At 40.1% G+C, this 21,457-nt stretch overlaps 4 protein-coding genes across 8 annotated transcripts in view; 2 read left to right on the forward strand and 2 right to left on the reverse strand.

The window, feature by feature from the left end:
• Positions 1-21,457, forward strand: part of LOC137298287 (armadillo repeat-containing protein 8-like) — an 801,735-nt gene that overhangs the window by 725,307 nt on the left and 54,971 nt on the right. The gene's annotated exons all lie outside the window — the stretch shown is intronic.
• LOC137298127 (monocarboxylate transporter 12-like) lies at positions 12-15,135 on the reverse strand. Its single transcript, XM_067830231.1, has 6 exons — positions 15,027-15,135; positions 3,567-3,780; positions 1,934-2,077; positions 918-1,715; positions 443-493; positions 12-347 (listed from the first exon to the last, which is right to left on the reverse strand). The coding sequence occupies exons 2-6, from the start codon at positions 3,751-3,753 to the stop codon at positions 124-126; spliced, it is 1,404 nt and encodes a 467-aa protein (XP_067686332.1). The 5' UTR covers positions 3,754-3,780; positions 15,027-15,135; the 3' UTR covers positions 12-123.
• LOC137298128 (alpha-(1,3)-fucosyltransferase C-like) lies at positions 14,515-20,562 on the forward strand. The gene is made up of 2 exons (XM_067830232.1): positions 14,515-14,700; positions 16,453-20,562. The coding sequence occupies exon 2, from the start codon at positions 16,643-16,645 to the stop codon at positions 17,729-17,731; it is 1,089 nt and encodes a 362-aa protein (XP_067686333.1). The 5' UTR covers positions 14,515-14,700; positions 16,453-16,642; the 3' UTR covers positions 17,732-20,562.
• Positions 20,186-21,457, reverse strand: part of LOC137298126 (von Willebrand factor A domain-containing protein 5A-like) — a 38,400-nt gene continuing 37,128 nt past the window's right edge. For 2 of the 3 annotated variants that reach the window (XM_067830229.1, XM_067830230.1), the window contains one exon: positions 20,513-21,447. In XM_067830229.1, coding sequence (XP_067686330.1) covers positions 21,265-21,447 — 183 coding nt within the window. In that variant the 3' untranslated portion in view covers positions 20,513-21,264. Of the gene's footprint in view, positions 21,448-21,457 lie in introns of all 3 variants that reach the window. The other variant, XM_067830227.1, reaches the window with a different exon arrangement.

Consider the following 21,457-nt stretch of genomic DNA (forward strand, 5'->3'; position numbering starts at 1 on the left):
AACAAGTAGTAGATAGTGCGAGTACCAGATGACTATCCGATTTCTGGTAGCTTATGGTCAATGAGCCTTTATTGTCAAGTGTGCTCACATGAGTGAATATCATACAGGACCTTCTGGAAAGGTTCATACATTCGTTTCAGTAAAATGCTCTACTTCGTTCAATGTAACTGTTTGATTCAGTAGTGAATCACTTGCCGCTTCCCGCATTGTGGACACACTAAACGAGTCATCGATGATTAGAGAGGCCGACATCAGAGGTCCCCGCGTTTGCCTATTCTTTTCAAGGACTTTGTATTTAACTATTTCCGACAGAAACATACACACACTTGCAGCAAAAAGAAGACCCGCTGAAAGAAAGAAGGAGAATATGTGTTCAATTCAATGTTATTCGTGGTTAAATGTTTTCAAGAGGCATAAATGATTCTAGGTGACTCACACTTACCGGCAAACAAAAACGCTGCGAAGTAGGAATCTGTCAGTTTCCTTACTTGAACTGCAGTTAAGAAAATATCACAATAAATACAGCATACAGTGCATAGTCATAATATAGCCCGACAGTTTTGTTTTGAAGTGAAGACAAGCTCAGCCGTTGTCACCAAAGAATGATCAGTACAACCAGTTACGGAGCCTCTTGGAGGAAGAGGTACATCAGTAAATCTATGTAGATACACTGGTGTAGTATACATAATAGTGGAATCATTACACGATGCTATTTACAAAGTGACCAAATCCAACATATGTCATATTTGGGATTTCACTTTCTATCCACAGTGTATATAATATCGTGACATTTTTTCATGATTGTATTAAAATTGGATCAGTCCTGATCCAGTTTGTTTGCAAAACATTATAAAACCAGAAGATATTCTGAACAAATGATAATAGTAATGAATTTAAAGATTGATTATATGGTTTACCTGCCACAGGTGGGCCTATCAAGTTCATTATTCCGGTACTGAGAAGAATGCATCCAAATCCATATGCCAGGTTCTCCAGTCCAACTTTCTCCAACGTAACAGGGCCAAGCATAACAAACATCGATGTTAAGTAAGCACCAATGAACACTGAGTAGAGATACCTCCCTTCAGTCGAATGGACCATGAATGGAAGAAGTAGAGTTACGACAGCTGATAACCCGCAGTTACCTGACAGCACGAGCACTGATCCGACAGCCCGGTCGTTTGTCATAATGCCAACAAGAATCCGTGCTACCAGACTTCCTATTCCTGAAAGTGACATAGCCAGGGCAGATTCTTGGGGCGTTGCGCCATTGAAGTTGAAGAAGTCTGGCATAAAGGTCAAGATGATTGAAAATGCCATACTAAAAAGACATATTCCCAGCGCAATAAAAACAAAGGGATAGTTTGTTAAGACTGCCTGCTTGAAGTGAATAAATGACATTAAGCATGATGTCTTACAACTTTCTCCTTTTCTCTCAAGTTTATCGGTCGCTACAGACCGCTGTTTGTCCATTTCGTAGACAGAAGGCCGAAGAAGCAGACCACAAATACATGTGTGAAATGAGATGGCTCCCATCATCAGCTGTGCTCCATTCACACCATACCAGTCGGCAAGAGCCTGGACAAGGCGAGGATGTACAAGCATTCCTATGCCCACTCCGACAAATGTTAGTCCAGAAGCCATGCTGCTGTTCTCTCGAAACCAGTAACCAATGTTGATATTGACAGTAGAAAACGCTATTCCACGACCAACACCTGGAACAACAGAAACAGAGATTCTGATATGAATGTTTCGTGAATATAGGTCGATGCAGTACAGCTAGGGCTATCATGCTCTTTGGGTATAGTACACGTAGTTCAAAGAGGATGAGCGCAAATGTAAATGTGTGTGGTGCTTGGTATTCTTGATAATTCTGCACTTAATGTTTCATGTGACTGGGCTTAATGTTGAAGGTGGTAATCAAGTGCTTTACCCAGAATGCAGCCAAACGTCACAAAGAGTATCCTCATGTCCGAAGTACAGCTTCCCAAGGAGAAACCAAGGAAGGCAGAGAGTCCTGCTATGATGATGGCCGTTCTGCAACTACTTAAGCTGATCAGAAAACTAGCAACAGGTCCTGTCACGGGAAGAATAAAAATGATGATGCTTAGTGAAAACAGCATTCCCATCTGAATTGCCTAATGTTCGCTGTGTGAGGAATTAAAACAACTGAATTCTTCTATGAAACATAACTTTCCATTTCTGTTATTCTACACTTTAGTGTGAGGGGTTAGTAGTGACTAGAATGTATAGTGACTGTTGTGTGGAATGTAATATTAACCATTAGCTAGCTGTAACTAGATGGTGTATGTCGTTAAATGGTATCGCATAACCAAACTTTAAACACATCTTACTCGCATTGAAGAAAGCGACATATTTTACACAGCACTCTGTCGTCATGTTCTCCAGATACTTAAATACTTCAGGTAGAAATAACAATAAACTCTAATTTTTGGACAGAGCGTAGACATAAGCGTAAAACATTACGCACTACACGGATCTACAAATAATGCAACTGTCGACAAGATTCTAAGGAATATAAGAAGTACAAAATATGTAAGCACGTCAATAAATGGGGGAAGCTGAACTGTCACTTCAACAATTATGGAAGATTTTCAGTAAAGTAATAGTCAGAAACCAACAGTCGGAAATGCACGATACCAGGACATTAATGATGGTGAACATGATTTGGAAGTAAATGATGAAAGGAAGTTTTAGATAATGAAGACGTGTTGATTAGGGACAAACCCGTTGATGACCTATCATAGTCTAATATCAGGAACATCGTCTCAGTGACCGATACAGTTGATAATGATTATCTTATTGGTCCTTTTAGAATATTTCAGTTTCATATTATCTTCAGGGATATTTGTTGATGCGTGTAGTACTGATTTTATTCTACAGATGGAAAAGTTTTAAATCAAATCCAAAATCTTACAGACCTATCACAATACTCAGCTGCCTTTGAAAAACATTTCACCACTGTTCTCAATAATATATTACTAATAGAATATGTCCAGGAGATGAATCATATTTAAAACTTCAATCCGGATTTAGAAAGAGTTACAAAGAGAAAGTAAGAGAAATATATACTGCCCTTTTACTAATTTTAAGTCTTTGATAAAAGAGATAGGTTATGTCATTAAGTGCTAAAATATGTAAATTTGTCCAGTTGGTTCAACATGTGTCTGCAAATATAGGATCAAATGTGTGTACAGATGGTGTGTCAAACTTTTTACCGTGTTACATTCATCTCTATTTTTTCTCTCTTCATCAACGATCTTGTAACATTCTATATAGAAGACGGAGCACTTCCCTCGTCCCTATTCATCTATCTTTGGTACACACTTCCTTAAAAGACAGTTCCCATTGACCTTAATCATAATGTTGTTGTCAATTTGCTTTCATTTCATTAATGTATTGTCACAAGTGCTACGGGATGAAATAAATATTTTCCTTTAATAATAAATATGTGAACTTCCAGTAGCTCTGCGTGTTATTCTTCTGCTCAGTTCTTGTGCTCTCGACAAGAAAATGGCTGATGAGCGTGGTTCATTGGCACCCACCTCCAACAGCGTGCATCATGTTGGACACTGAGATCAACCAGGACACTGTCTCGGGATCATAAAGGCCGGTTCTCATGAAGGCCATCAGGAATACGCCGTTGGCGTAAGCAGTCGACGGACAAAACAGCAATGTTGATAGCGAGGCTCCCACGATCACGTGACGCCATGGATCGCGTTTCTTCTCCATAATGTAATGAAGAGAAGGATATGGTACCTGTAAGCATAAAGGGAAAAAAACACTTCAAATAAAGAAAGTATAAACTGACATGGCATTGTTGACGATCATCTATTTCACTATACCAGGAAGATCACGGCGAAAGAAATGTAATGGTAAGTATGTAACGACGATTAGGTGAAAATGCGATATGACGAGCACAATTTCCTCACAATTTATTCACATGGGCCTAGATTTTCTTTCTGCTCTCTTAGCGCTAAGATACTAGTAAGCGCCATACATTAATATTAACTTATGACTATATTAGCACAAAGAGAGCTTCGAAAATCTAGGCCCTGTAATAGAAGGTAAAGTCGGACAATTCCAGTCACGATTTCACCTACATGTACTTGAGAGTTGTGTTTCACTTCCCTGTACTGAAACTAAACCCTGACTCTGTAAACTCTGTCATCACAATGTCATCACAATATCGTCTACTTGTGTTATATACAGGATATTATATGAGTGCCCATGTCATACTATGTTGACGACACGAGTGCCTAAATGTTGGTATTTCCCGAAGGCTACCACAATATGGAGTACATACAATCAATCCGTATATCATAGGGGACGTGGAAGGAGAACAATTCGTATTTTTGTACTATTTTCTTATTCTCTGAATAATATTCATAAGACGTATTGGGGGATATTTGTAAGTCCAGATATAATAATGGAATTACACGTCATTAGTGTCACCAATACTTCTGTTGTCAATTTATTTTTATCCCGCCCTTAGCGATGTTCCTGCAATTTCCTGTCGGGGGACACCAGAAATGGGCTTTACACCTTGTACCCATACTGGAAATAGAACCCGTGTGTCATTAATGAAGGGCCAAGCTATTCGTAACAACAATTCTTAAAAGTTGTAAAATCTTCGTTTTTGTTTCAAACAAATACAACTGGATTTTTTACAAACCTACAAAAGTATGGAAAAGCACACTTAATTCTTTATTGTCCGATACATTCTGAGTCAAATGGCACACATTGTATTCAAAATTCAAAATGTCGACATGGAAATCCATTTGTTGACACTTGCTGAAAGGTGACTAATGCTTAGTCTGAATAGATAATCATGATTTTGAAGGCAACCAACAAACCTATTATGAAGTGGAAGGTAGCCCCAGGAGAGCAGGGATTCTGAACCTGGAGAAATCTAGACTTGCTTCATTGAGGACTTTAGCATTACAGGGAGGCTAGGATGTAGGGAAAATAATGTGGTCCAGGGACTGTGAGAGAGACTAGGGTCAGACCATTGGCCTGGTCAAACTCAGCTGTATGTTACTATCCGCTTTTATGTGAGTCAGTCACGGTGCTGTTGGTAGACTGTGGCAGAGATTTCAAGATTTCAGATTTCAACTATTATAATCAGTAGTCTTAGATGATAGTCACGTGATTAACGCTGCGTTATGACACCGATTCCTTAACGCAGCAGATCTTTCAACAGAACGCTTCAATGTAAGGATATTCAGGAACACCGACTGTCGACGTTTAAAGGCAGCCGGACTCTCCTGCAGACGACATACATTTCGTAGACCACTAACACCACGTTACAGGCAAGCGCGTTTGAGATGGAGTAGACACCATGGCAAATGGTCTCGTGTGCTCTTCACATTGAAAGCAGATTCAATTTGTTCGTCCATGTCGACAGAGGGCACCCCCACCCCACTTGCTAGAATTTGCCAAGAAAACCAAATTTAGAGTTATCTCCCATCCATCGCATTCGCAAAATATCGGTAATTTCCTTATATCATACGTGAATCATTGTAATTCGAGATAGAAAATTACTACAGCGAAGTACCAAATGAGTACGGCATTCCTAGCGGCCGGGGGAAAATGTTACTTGCTTGTAAGCGGGGTACGTTGAAAAAAACAGAAAAGCGCTCAGCCAATCACAAAACGACATCTAGGCGTGAAGTGTGATAATAAACATTATGATGACACGCTTAGTTCTATCATTTCTAAGAAACGTTTCTAGGCTTCTGTTAGGCAATGCATCGTTTGAACCTAGATTAATGACGACTATAGTCCGTTTGGCTCAAAAGAGGACGATGAATTGCAATCTAACTCTGAAACTGTTAAACATAGCATAGTCAATGAAAACTATCATACCAACTCTGTGGGGGTTTTGAAGAATTTTTGCCCTAAAAAAAGAAAAAAGGTTGTTTAACAATCTATCATTAAAATATTCACACAGTTCACTATTTCTTACGAGGGAGGAATGCAGAGAAAGGAACAGCCAGGTGTTCGTGAAGCACGTGCACAAGTGCCGAGAAAGTCATTTTTTCATTAGCTTGTGGTGTGCCGTCTCCATCCTTTCGCGCACAATAGCTGGGACGTTATTTTTCTGATTCTATGCCAATAAAGCTTAGATCCAAACAATATATTTCAGTCATCTTCACTTCTACATGGTCCAAGCGCGTGTTTGAAAAGACTGTATGATACCTATCACTGCAAGAAAAAATACGATCACTGCAAGCATGCTCAATGGGTGTACAATCATTGGACCCTGATCACTTCACGATCACATTTAGATAGATAAAATGAATATTATGCATTCAATAGCACAAAGACGTCACATATATGCGGGAAAGTGTATCATTAACAATACCGGCCCATAGAAATGCAGTAAAATCAAACCATTAGGCAATAAACTTAGTATTTGTCTACATGAAAAGATATGTTCTGCCAATGATCGATGATTGCTTCTTTCATGTTTAACCTAGCAACTTGAAACTTTCTATTTATAGCTACCACAACCTATGCATTCGTGAAATGCTAATATTTTAACCATACTGTTAGTGTTTCACAAATGGTGACTAGATATTTAACACCGACCATACATTTCCTACCAAAACAAGAACGCGATCACTGCAAAAGCAGGCGGACAATCACCCCATCACTGCACACTGCAGGACAGTGGTTCCAGGGGATGATAATATTCTGTTTATTACCGAAGCCCTCAAACTGAGGAAAATGAACCCAAATCTACTTTCAATCACATGCTGGCTACCCGCCGTCGCCGCAACGTCACAGAAGAAACGTGACGTCATTGCATTGTTTTGACGTCACCATGAAAAGTGATATTTTGCCTTAGGGTATTGTATGAAAAATATTAACCCCGATATGTTCGTCCTCGTAACAAACAAATTGTGAACACTGACGACAAAATGTCAAAACATTTTTATGTACCTGTATTAGTATTGTTCAGTAGAGTTATACGTTAACAATGTCATCATAATTTAACCCACTTGTATTGGAGGATAAACACTGATGATAACGAGGTATCCAAATGTTGTAAGTCAAGCGGGCTAGATACGTCTGAAAGTTACTTGCCAACAAATAATTCACTGCCCGAAATTTGAATGTAGAAACTAAGCCAAAGATTACGAAAACCAGAGAGCAGAAGACATTGTCTTCACGACACGGGTTCCCTCGTTGGACTATAAATATAGTGAACATTTCGTACGACTTAGCTGGTTGCCAATGGTCGGCTTGGTTAACAGGATTATTTACTGGTGAAGGTCAAGTTACTGATAGATAGATAGACAGATTGATAGATAGATACTGAGCTCAGCCTTCCTAACAGCCAAACATTATAAGGTTAAAAGAGTAGGAACCATGATGTCATGTGCCTCTGTACACCTTGGTAATCCATTCACCAGGACTGTAGGACTGTTCTCGCCACATATAACTAGGAGCAATAAGTAAGTCGTTGTAACTGTATTGACAGGTGTTGGAACGCAATGTTTTCAGTGACTAAGGCACGTCTTTGGTCTGTAAAATAGTATAGATCATCTGTGTATATATTCGTATCCATTACGGTATACGAAGGACGATGATATTTCGTTATGACTTGAGAATACTAGATGGGAAACATGTTCAGAGCTTCCAAACACTGGTGACTGCCTCAGATACTGCCAAAGCTGCTGTGCACGTCTAGCTGACAATACCACATTTCCATATCTGACAATTAAACTGACATTAATTTATCGAACGTGATCTCTGGCAACGCGTATGTCGACAAGGGTATCATTTCTTATGTGAATTAAGGACACCATCAGCACCACAGTTCCGGAATGTTGGCAACACAAGATAAGAAGCTACACAACAAACACTCGGGATAGATGCTTGATTGCATTTTAGAAGATGCTATATGATGAACATAGAGCCCTTTCTGGGTTACCCCATACTGCACTAGAGCAAGCTCACGATACAGCAACAGGGGCTGATGAAATCCACTATCAGCTCCTGAAGCATGTTTGGGAACACTGCTACATATTTTGATTCAATATGGACTTCAGGGAATTTCACAGATTCCTGGCGTAATGTAATTATAGTCCCTATTTCAAAACCTGACAGGGATCATACTGATCCTTCGAATTACAGACCAATCTCATTAACGAGTTGTGTTTGTAAAACCATGGAACGAATGGTAAACAATAGATTATAACAAATATTCAATGTGGTTTCAGGAAAAATCGTAATCCTTTGTTAAAAATGCAGTAGTAAATAAACAACACGCGGTAACAATATTGTTTGATCTTGAGAAGGCGTACGAGACAACCTGATTTTGGTTTAAGGGCTCGTTTACCTTTTTTCATATCACAGTTTTTGACTGACAGGCAGTTTCAAGTTCGAGTGAGTTCAACCCTGTCTGACCATTATAATCAGAATCAAGGTGTCCCACAAGGTAGTATTTCGTCTGTAACATTGTTTAGTATTAAGATAAAAAGTTTATCCAAAGTTTTAAGTGATTCAATCGATGGATCACTCCTTGTGGATGATTTTAATATTTCTTGTCGTGGTAAAAATATACGTACTATTGAACGGCAACTACAGTTGTGTTTAATAAAACAAATAAATGGTGTCTTGAAAACGGTTTTATATTTTCTAAATTCAAAACTAATGGCATGCATTTCGGCCGTAAATATAAATCACATAAGGACCCAAAACTGTTTTTAAATGGTACTCCCATCAAAGTTATCAAGGAGGCCAAGTTCTTAGGTCTGATTTTCGACTCACATTTAACGTTTCTGCCGCATATCAAATCCCTGAAAACTAAATTCCTGAAAGCACTTGATTTATTGAAGGCCGTGTCTAATTCAAAGTGGGGAGGTGACCAAGCTACCCTCCTGCATCTATATAGATCACTTGTCCGTTCAAAGCTTGACTATGGCTCAATTGTATATGGTGGAGCCTGCAAAAGCAACTTAAAGCTATTAGATTCTGTCCACTATCCAGGTCTGAGACTTTGCCTGGGATCCTTTCGACTTTCACCTGTTGAAAGCCTGTACGTCGAGGCTGATGAACCATCTCATGACCAAAGCCGTATAAAATTACCTTTATATCACATCACAAAACTGTATTCCAGTGAGTCAAACCCTGCATATAACTGTGTGTTCAATCCCCTCTATGACGAATTGTACAAGAAATCTTCTCTTGTTCCGCCTCTTGGGCACAGAATTAAGCCATTTATTACTGCTGCTGGCATTGTGCTGAAAAATATAGCTCCTTTCCGTTATCTTTCTTCACCTCCTTGGTTAGACCACAAGTCGATCCAACATTACCTAAATTTTAAAAAATCGGAAACTAATGCAACATAAACAAGAATATCACCAATTAAGAAGTAAATATAGCAATTACAAATCCGTGTTGACAGATGGGTTCAAGGACGGTGGCGCAGTAGCTTGTGCCACGGTCATTGGATCCAGAACAATCTCTTCTAGATTACCTGATAGCAGTTCTATTTTTACAGCTGAAGCAAACGCTATATTAGCAGCTCTTAAATATATTCAAAAACATCCTAAACATAAACAACATATCATCTTTTCTGACTCTCTTTCTTGTCTTCAGGCTATTAAACATTTGTCTTGAAAACATGCACTTTTAATTGAAATTATTGAACTGTATAATGATCTTGCTACTGGCCAATACGATATCGTCTTTTGTTGGTTACACAGCCACGTTGGCATTTCTGGGAACCCAATGGCCGATTTTGCTACCAAGGCAGCACTCAACAAATCTATGACACCACTTCTTACTTCCTACACTGATTATAAAGCTACCATTAGAACTTACATCCGTGATCAGATGCAGGAGAAGTAGGACACCCAAGGTGGTATCAATAAATTACATGTAATAAAACCCTATATCGGTTATACCTACTTGGGTTGTCAGTCCAGATTTGAAGAGTTCATCATGCGAGGATGTCGTATTGGCCACACCAGATATACCCATAACTACCTATTGAAAGGTTAAGATCCTCCGTTTTGCATCCCTTGTGATGAAAGAATCACAGTCAAGCATGTTTTGCTTGACTGTGTTGAATACTCCATCACAAGGGATACCTATTTTAAATCACGAACTATGAAGGATCTTTTTAACAATATATGTTTTCATTTAATTATTGCATTTTTAAACGAATTGGATTAATTGACTGATCAATATTTTCTGACCGGAAGTTTAAATTAATAGCTCAGTTTGTTCGTGGCAGTACCCACAAGGGAGGCTGAAGTACCGTAAAACTATTGTCCTCCTGAGAGGGTACGTAAGTCACAAAACATTCAAAGTCAAATTTAATCTTCCACACTTTTGGCTGTAGTATTATTGTCATTTTAATTTGTGGCTACACTTGCATACAGTCGCCAGCAGCTGAAGGGATGGTGTAAATCCAGCTACGGACCATGCAGGTAGCGGAAGCACTGTAAGTCCCCATGGTCCCTAGTATGGTGATCTACCTGCAGCTGTTGGTGATCAATAGCCCATTTTTATATGGTATTGTCTAACATAGTTTTCTGCTTTTAAAAATACATTCTAGCTAGTTTTAACTCTTTTTGTGATACTCCATCGATGACTAGTTCTTTAATTACTTGTATTTTTTGTGCACCTACAACATTTCTCGTCAGTATGTGGCTGCAATATTGCCGATGTGACGTTACATTTTAACTCACTCACTCACTTTTCTGGGTAACATTGCCTTGTATTAATCTGGACCACAACGTTTCGGGGCTTTTTCTAACCCCACCATTAGGTAGAACTGAACACTTAGGCATAACTGTTAAGTCTGTTGAGCAGAGTTAACACGCCGAGTTGTACTTAGTAAAAGTTATAAACACGGTTATTGTTCGTATGAGCAAATACTATATACTACTCTAAACCTTAAATTTATGCTATATTGAATTTGAAGTTTAGAAGTGATACACATAAATATAAGAGGTTGTCTTTATATCTTTATATTGAATTATACAATGGGGGCAGTAGACCTCAGCTCCCAGCATGATGCTTTCTTCTCGATGTGTCTGTGTTGACATATCTTTCCGAATAAAGTATTCTTCTTTGTTTTAAATGTAAAATAACATTAACAGTGTAATTTTCTGTTGGTATATGCTCATAGCTATATTTCCAATCTCTGTCTCCCTGTTTTGCAGACAAACAGGAGACCATATAGGTTAAAACCAGCTTTTCTGTTCGTATATTCACTGAAATGGCATCACCAAAAATACCATACTTTGCAGATGGAACACCCTGCAGGTACAAATATACAACATACGACGATGAGGTACAAATACTCATGAATACCTGTTGAAAGGAGAGGATCCTCCATTTCCCTTGTCATGAGTCAGTGTCCTTTCGTCTGTGAGTATTCGATCACAAGAGATAACTCCTTCAATATTTTTACTATGTTAGTCCCCATTTAATTATCGATGTACTTTTCATAAGACATTGGACTGATCGGTAATAATTGACATTATTTAAATAATTACTTTTTGATATTGGTAGCATCGACTTTGATGTTCAATTGTCTCGCTTACACACCACTTTGCAGATACAAGTCCATAGTTTTTCCTAATATTTTGTCATCTTTAACTGTATATAACAGACAAAATTACCGGCTGGATCCAAGCTGGGTTTCCAATCCCTGAACAAATTGTTATGTAAGTATTATCAATATGTCTGACAGACTCACTCAGATGACTGGGTTTAATACCAAACTGCATAGACTTCATGAAAACATACTTTGGGGGTGATACTATATTCAGTTTCATAAGGTAACTGTTTATATAAAAAAATATACATTGTACGTCAAAGTCACAGATACACAGATATTCAATCTCGTTTCTCGGTATCAGAATCTATTTACATTCATATTATACATTCAAGTCCACGATATCGTGAATTGTACTACAAAGAGGTAAAGGAATTCAACCTGATGCTGGCGTGTTTCAGTACCCTTGTTTATCGCTGCTTTGGACAATGTTAATTTCTCTCAGACTTAACGAATATTGAATCGGTTTCTTCACTGCATGTTCTCAAATGTCGTTTAAAGTGCCCATTAAGTACAGCCAACGTTGCATGTATGCAAGTTTTCGTATGACTATCAAATTTAGGGCGTTGCTATAATGTTTGTTTGTAGTTTATAATCCAAGTTCCATTGTTATGGAAGGTTCCATTACATCAAGAGGTAACGCAACGTGATTTGTTCATCTTGTTTTACGTGAAGTTTACAGGGGAATCTGCAAAGTGGGACACAACCTATACAAGACAGCAAGGTGGGCCACAACCCAAACAACCTACTGGAAGACAGCAAAGTGAGGTAAAACCTGTACAACCTACTGGAAGACAGCAAAGTGAGGCACAACTCAAACAACCTACTGGAAGACAGCAAAGTGAGGTAAAGCCTATACAACCTACTGGAAGACAGCAAAGTGAGGCACAACCCAAACAACCTACTGGAAGACAGCAAAGTGAGGTAAAGCCTATACAACCTACTGGAAGACAGCAAAGTGAGGCACAACCCAAACAACCTACTGGAAGACAGCAAAGTGAGGTAAAGCCTATACAACCTACTGGAAGACAGCAAAGTGAGGCACAACCCAAACAACCTACTGCAAGACAGCAAAGTGAGGCACAACCCAAACAACCTACTGGAAGACAGCAAAGTGAGGCACAACCCAAACAACCTACTGGAAGACAGCAAAGTGAGGCACAACCCAAACAACCTACTGGAAGACAGCAAAGTGAGGCACAACCCAAACAACCTACTGGAAGACAGCAAAGCGAGGTACAACCTACTGGAAGACAGCAAAGTGAGGTACAACCTACTGGAAGACAGCAGAGTGAGGTAAAACCCAAACAACCTACTGGTAGACAGCAAAATGACGTAAAACCTATACAACCTACTGGAAGACAGCAAAGTGAGGCACAACCTACTGGAAGACAGCAGAGTGAGGCACAACCCAAACAACCTAGCAGAAGACAGCAACGTGGAACACAACCTACACAACCTGCCTGAAGACAGCAAAGTTGGACACAACCAATATGACCTACTGGAAGACAGTAAAATGGGGTACAACCCATACAACCTACTGGAAGACAGCAAAGTGAGGTACAACTTATACAATCTACCGGAAGACAGATAAAGTGGGGCACAACCTATATAACCTACTGGAAGACAGCAAAGTGGGGGTACAACCTATACAACCAACTGAAAGACAGCAAAGGATAGCCGTCAGACATGCTATGTACAGTCTGTACACAAATACCTGTATTGTTGGTCTCCTGCTTGGTGACAGACCCACCTGTACATTGCACGGCTCTATTAATTCTGATCATAGGTTATATTGACATACCACATGCCCTATACCGATGGCAGATACATGTACATCCCAGCACTAATCATCCCATACACTCTGACTGACACGTACATCTTGAGCCCAATCGTCACATGATCACTATCATGTATATCCACATTCTTATTGTCACTTACGCATACATCCTCAAACTCACACTCATCGTCACAAGCACGAACGCACGGGGTTTTCATTTCTTTCTGCATGAATGACACGGTGCTATATGCTCAACTTCCAGTGAGGTTGGTTTGCTGGTCTGTTTACAGCCTTATCGAGGCGTTATCAACAGATGCTAAGACGATTGTAAAGAAAATGTATTGCAGTTCTGTCAATGACACTGACATGGGCTGTACACATTCTAATAAAAGACGTTTGTCACCAACTATCAGTCGCTCAGCCTGCACACTCTACAGAGACGTTTGTCACCAACTATCAGTCACACAGCTTGCACTCTCTAACAGAGACGTTTGTCACCAACTATCAGTCACACAGCCTGCACACTCTACAGAGACGTTTGTCACCAACTATCAGTCACACAGCCTGCACACTCTACAGAGACGTTTGTCACCAACTATCAGTCACACAGCCTGCACACTCTACAGAGACGTTTGTCACCAACTATCAGTCGCTCAGTCTGCACTTCGATTTGTACAAGAAGTATGTCTCAGCCTGCACACTCTAACAGAGATGTCTGTCACCAACTATCAGTCACACAGCCTGCACACTCTAACAGAGAGGTCTGTCACCAACTATCAGTCATTCAGTCTGCACAGTCTAACAGAGACGTTTGTCACCAACTATCAGTCACTCAGTCTGCACTCGACAGTTCAGGTCAGCTATATAAACCTGTGACCCTTTTCATCACTTCATCGTAATTTTGTATTTCATATCTTGTACAATACAATAGGATAATACGGTTGAGAGCAGGCTGGAATCGTTCAGGTGGAACATGGATGTTAAAGTAAAGCGTCAGGACATATTTCAGCGATCTCTCCGATACGTTTGGTGGAGGTCAGGCCTGGGCACATACAAAATACCAGTGTTATAGCGGGGGCGGCCGTGGCGAGATAACACACCACCCAGTCACCTCGTGCGCCAATTGTTGACACAAGACAAGTGACATGACTGTAAGGGCCATATCAACACACGTCAGTTCATGTGTGGGGAAATACGAGCCAGCATTATTCATGTCGAGCGTATTGTTACGCTACCAGTCATCTGCAGGGTCAACTGTTGTCGTGCCTGATGCTGTCCTGTAGTCGCTACCAGCGATCGAAACAACATCTGTATTGTAAGTATTCCTACAACATTGTCAGAAAACGATTTGTACAAGAAGTATGTCGTATTGCCTATTGCCACGCGCTAGACACGTATACGGTGCTGGAGTCACGTTCTAAAGAAGGAATCATTGTTGACTGCAGGTAACTGAATAAACATTTTTGTTTAACTGAGATACTCTGCAGTCTGTGTAGATCCGCTGCGCTCATGATATTTCCCCCAGCCTTTGGAAAATGATATTCGGCAAATGTGTAAATGTGTACATCCCGACGAAATGCAATTGAAGGCTCTCTACGGGACTAGCACGGTTTCCCTGGTAATGTATTTAAACCATTTTACCTTGACACATAGAGCCAGGAAAACGAAGTTCTTCGTCAGGAGCTAACGGACAACACGAGCTGCGTATTCGGACTTGACCAGCTGCCGGAGCGATAACGTGTTGTGAACAGCTGTGTTGTCTCAGGGCGACTGGTGCAATAACCCCAACCGCCCACACACCTAAAAAAGTACCCTGACATTTTTTAAAGCTCAGACTAGATATGTTAAAAAGCCTCTACCAACCACATCCCCCCATATCTGTTACGATTAAGAGATTTGTAAACGAGACGCGGGCGAATTCACGTATATGCCATGGTGACTTTAATCTTACTGCCCTGATCAGTTTGCTTGTCCTGTGTTTATCTGCTTATCTGTTTAACATCAGTCAAACTATTTTGTAAGCACTTAATTGTAAGCATTCAGTTAAGATCGAGATGGTAAGAGTTCTGGTATCTTTTTTGTTTTTTTTTAACAATATTAAACGGAGAGTTCCATTGCAATGGTCAGTCATATATCGGTTGGGCTCCTGTAATACACTAGTGACTTGTCATAGTTCCAAGGGGCGGAGGTCATAGCAGGAACAGCCATGCAAGATAAAATTACCAGATTACCAGTTTATTCAAAGACAGAAATATATTTATGCATGTGTTTGTGAGTGTGCCTTCGTGTATGAGGCGAATAGCAATGAAACTTTAAGCCAGTGGTTCACCTATTGCACACGGTTGGTGTGTTCACCTGAAACTCCATGACAAAAGTGGTTGAATGCTAGCTCCATCAAACACCTGTGACATCTTTTGACATAACCCTTTGCACCTGTCTGGCCTTTAACATGTCCCTGGAACTGAGTTTGCGTGTTTGTGTTAGCATGACAGATGGCATCTTGGAATTTATTTGAGTACTGTGCAGTCATGGGACGAGCCAGAAGCCATGGTAACTGGACCTCTCGGTGCCAAGCCAACTAGACTACTTTGCAACAAAGTCCCCTTCCTCTTCAGTAGCAGTGAGACTGACAAGTAGCCAGAGTAGTTCGTGTAGTTGGTCACGATCAAGATCACCAGTCACACTTCAAATATAAATTTTATGTTGAAAAGTTTTCACTATTCAGTTAGAGCAGATGTACGTCACTGGTAAACAAAATAACTGGATTTCAACGACGCTGGGTGAGTGTTTTACTGCTCGTAGTAGGAGCTTAGAATGACCATCACGTCGCCTTTGCGTCTGGGGTGGGTCATGACATTTCTCTCTAAATAATGAAACTAAGTGAATCAAAACCTGGTTTTGGCAGACACAGAGTGTTTTTTTTCTTTAAATCAGCTAAGTTTATGTGTTTTAGTGAATAGTGATAAATTATATTAGGGCGTGGTTTAACAGCTCCCGACTGTTGTATGTCGTACATACATTTTATTATTAGACACAACACTCGTCTTTACCACACTTTATATTTCAGGTGCAAGTAGCACGAGGGGCGACTAGAGACTACCAGCTCAGTCACACGTTTTGCTGAGGCTCATATTCTGCACCATTACACCATATGTGTGGCTTAGTGTTTCAAGTCATGTAGTCTGAAAACATGGAACAACGACCCGTGTTGCGTACTGATTCTATCGTTTACAAGTGAATGGTTATCTAAAGTAACTATGAGACGAAAATACTATTTTCTTGGTACCGTAATAATTATCATGACTATCATTGCGTTAAGGAAACATAAAGGCGCTGTCAGGGTGGAGTGGGATCCTCATACTCTAATTAGTCGGCCTCGGAAAGGGGGAGGACCGTTTGTGAGACTTTTTCATGGAAGCACAAGACGAGGTGTTGTGCCCCCAGTATCCATTCTTCTGTGGACCCCATGGTTTAGAGATGTCAACTGGGCGGCGAACTTCTCAACAGTATTCGAGAATTGTGATTATAAATGCCACCTGACCAAAGACAAGACACGTCTGGTGGAAAGTCAAGCAGTACTGTTTCATGGTCAAGACTTGGACAATCTTCCCCGCCAACGCCAGGCAAACCAAGTGTGGATATTTCATACTAGGGAGTCTCCACCAAATGCAGCATTCAACTTTTACAGATATGCCAATGTTTTTAACTGGACAAGCACGTATAGAAGTGACAGTGAAGTGTATTCCGCATACGGTGGAACGTTTAGAAGGAATCAGCCGAATGGTGGTGTGCCAAACTTTGCAAGCACAAAGAGTCGAGGTGTGGCGTGGGTAGCGAGTAACTGTAGGGACCAGGCTCAACGTGCAAACCTTGTCAGGGAACTGAGGAAGTTCATTCATGTCGACACCTTTGGAGACTGTGGTGAACTGCATCTCCCAGCAGACAAAACGGATGAAGTATTGAAACACTACAAGTTTTATCTGGCATTCGAGAACAGCTACTGTCGAGACTATATTACAGAAAAGTTCTGGTCATCCCTGCGGCGCCACCAGATACCCGTAGTAGCGGGAGGGGGGGACTACGCCCGCGTTGCCCCGCCTCACTCCTATATAAATGTTCTTGAGTATCAAAGTACGGAGGAATTGGCAGGCTACATCAAGTATCTAGATCAAAACGACGAAGCTTACAATAGATATCTAGAGTGGACAAGAGAGTACTTTGTGAAAAAACTAAATCTTGACTCAGTGTTGTGTGATATTTGTACTTCTATTCACGTTGACTTGAGGACTTCCCAAGTATACACTGACCTTCAAGGTTATTTAGAAGATGATATCTGCGGAAAATGATATGTACCCTGGTTTCGTTTCCGCGTACACAGCGGACAACTGATAAATCTGATAAGTCTAACCTTCACAAACCATCTTATTAGTGCAAGATGTTTTGTGGATATTGCATCAGCACCTGACGTACTATATCAAAATACGTGTCTTCACTAGTAAAACGCTACGCTCTATTTTACTATCTAGGGGCAGGGATAATCTACAATATCTGTATAAGGCTCCCTGCTAGGAGGTAGGTTGGACAAAACACAGACCATTAGAAGAGACAGTTTTCCTTCAGTGGGTCTGCATACTTTTGTCAATATTAGTAACAGTAAACATTAAACATGCTTCTATAATCCTGCCACACACGTTCAATGACGTCGACGGTGTATTTATGGGTAACGAAAGGAAGGACACGTTGTATGAATCTTCGTTGGTTTGCAGTGTCATCATGATGTGCTGAACGTAAATATAATATTTCTAAAAGCTACATCTGCTGGAAGCTAGTACGCCAACAATATGCATTGTTATTTGCAGCTGTACCTGCTGTGAACACCGAGTGGTGTTGTCGGTGATCTACACCTCCCTGTCTTGTAGATTTACTTCTCCATTCTCCCGGCAACGCGTTGGACAGTTCTGACAAACACGAGTTTGTCTTATGACAGCAGATTCCTCTGTGAGTTAATATGGTACTTTATATAACTCACCTGCATGTGATTTCCAGGCAAGGTTTGGTGATAGGTGGCTGAGAGAGTTGCCGTGGCAGTAACTAGAGAGTAGCCGTGGCAGTAACTGACCATCTTGGTCAACCCACCCCCTTTGGGTCAATGGAGGAAGATATTGGCAGTGTGCCAGACACTTGCTTGGTAGTGTGAACAATTGATGTGGAACCTTGCTGCGTCAGAGATTGGTGGCAGAATATCTTGTACATGGCCATGCTGACCCAATTTACCTCCTCCATTGTTGTATGTCAAACTCAGGCAGTTGTTATGATATGGGTCTAGGGTCCAAGTGAGGGTACCAGTGAAATCCCTTATCTAACTGGGGTGTTGGTCTGCTTAGGGGAATGAACTCCGCAAAGAGTCCAAAGTCACTAGAAGCTAATTACAACTTTATTAACAAGAAATAGAATAACAAGGGTGGCCACAGAGTCGGTACAACCCTCTGGGGTGAGGGCTTGAGCTGACGTCGACCTGTGTTGGGAGTCTAAACCCTACTGATGGACAAATGGAGGTGGAGACTATTTAACTACAATTGAAACAATACAAAGATTATGATTTGGGAACTGGTGTAACCTAAAACAGCCAATGAAATACGGAATAAACAAAATGGGGTGTGTCCTACCAGAACAACTTCAAGGACCAGACAGGGGGAGTACTTAATCTTTTAATCCTATTCTAAGTGGCATTAATCATGTTGGCACATTTACTGGATGCTTGATTGCTTACTCTGGGCTGGATCTTTAACGAACCTTAACTGGTGTTTGCATAATGACCTTAAATGGTGTTTGCATAATGTTATTTTACTGTAGGTGATGGTTTACCTCATCAAAGCAGTTAATTAACCTGACTAGACACAACCCTTGTCTCAATGAATGGTTTGTCTTGAGTGGAGTTCTGATTACCTCAGGCTAGGATTTTAACTTCAGAACATCTGTAAGATTGTGTGGTCATAACTTATACCTTTTTCAATGGAATGTCTGTGAGAAAGTTTTACCAATTTTGACAGGAGTCTTTGTCTAAGTATTTACAGATACATGATGAAACTAATATTCTGTATCTATATTTTCCTAATATTTGATTGACTAATGTATTGCTAGTACTGGTTACAATTCATAATGAATTTGGGTATGAATTATCATTTCATGATACAGGCCATATATTCTACAGATGAATGTCTCTGTTGATCTAGCTAGGTTTTAAGTGAAAGAGCCCTTTCCAAGTCCCATGAAATCAGTATGGTGTAGCTAGAACACCTTCTGTGTTGCTTTCTCATAGTGGCCACTGAACCGAAAACTCATAGTGGCCACTGAACTGAAAACACACTATCACATCCTGTGATGGCATAGAAAGTAAGTAGTGCATCAACCTGATCTGTACCGGTAGATATGTTGGAGCTTTACATGTCCTAGTTTTCATTTACAGATGAGTGCATGCCATTGTGTAATAGTGTGTCAGAATAAGGGAAAGCTTGTGTGTCACACACTGACATAACAATTGTCTCTATATGTGTATTGATGTAATCTGTTGTGTATCTCCTCCTTCATCAGCAGCTGTCTGAGATGAGACTTCAAGGTCTGGATAAGACAACTTGACTGTAGCAGACCTAATGAACCTCCCCACTATCCTATAACTAAAGCTTATTTGTTGGTCGGCCTTCAGTGAGATGGTTTGAGATCTACTTTATTTTCTTCCAGTGCAATAATCTAGACAGGTTTGATGCGAGAGGAACCGACACCCATGTTATTTGATCTCAAGATTGAATGATAAAATTATTTTATTAACATCCTTGGTATCAACTTTGGTCACCATTTCAGAAAATGGGATATGCCAACACAGTAGGAGGTTCGTTTCAAGCATGATAGTGCAATACAATAGCATCACATATGCCCTCAAGACGGTCAGCTAGTTTGTCTTTGAAAGTGCTCTGTCAGGTCATAAATGAAGATGAATGACAAATAGCTTGTTAGTAATGACAATGTTTTGGAATTTTTCATAATTCAAGATTTTTCTACAGTTTTATACATTAAATTGAGCATTGCATTGCATTCCCTGTATGTGAAAACATAAGGAAGCATACTTTTTTCAACGTTCTACCTGAATAAATGGAAGAGATATGTTAGTGTTCACGTTTCAGTCTGGTGTTATTTTCACTATCACAGCAACATGCTTTACATGGATATAATTCTCATCAGCCACCATGGACTAACATACATGGTACTGTTGATGTTGAATGCTACTTTCTCAGTCTGTAAGCAGGACCATGGAGCAAGGAATTCTACACAAAATTGTCCCATTGCACGTAACATGATTGTTGAAATATAATACATTTTGAAAACTGAACATTTGAACGCAGTTGATATTCTTTAAAAAGGTGCCACTGTCTGTAATGTCATTTACCATGAAAAGTCAAACTCATTAATATTACGTCAGTCCATCTCTGTATGCAAGAGAGTCCCAGATTGGCAACCATCTTGAATTTCTGCATTTTGTGGCATTATGAGACATTTTTTAGCTTGGCATTTTTGTATTCAACACCCCTCTATACCCCTAATAACTAGTACTCCAAGAATCAATACAATTTGCTTTCAGGGTTAACAATTTGAGTACTTTGTCCAAGTTTTATATATCAATACATCATTATCAAACTACAGGTCTGTCAATACAAGTTTTTTCATACATATCACATGAATAAGCAGTCCCCCTGGTAACTGTGATACAAGACACACAAATGTCTATAAAAAGATGAATTAGACAATATTGATGTGATCTCATCTCATCTGAATCAGGATATGATCATGAAGTCAAACTGAAGTGTTTTTGTGCTAACACACTGCCTTAAGAGTTCTGAACAAGATCCTCTGCTTTAGCTATGACATCCTTGATGCTGTCCTTGCCTGTGGTGTGTTTCTTCATCCATGTTTCTGCCTTCCTCACAATAATCTCCCACTCCTCTTTCTGGGAGGGGTGCTTCACCCTAAGCCAAGTAATTGCAATAGCTGTAGCCCAAACTTTATCATTCTGAAAATAA

Source organism: Haliotis asinina, chromosome 10 (genome assembly GCF_037392515.1).
Source record: "Haliotis asinina isolate JCU_RB_2024 chromosome 10, JCU_Hal_asi_v2, whole genome shotgun sequence".
Lineage (NCBI taxonomy): Eukaryota > Metazoa > Mollusca > Gastropoda > Lepetellida > Haliotidae > Haliotis > Haliotis asinina.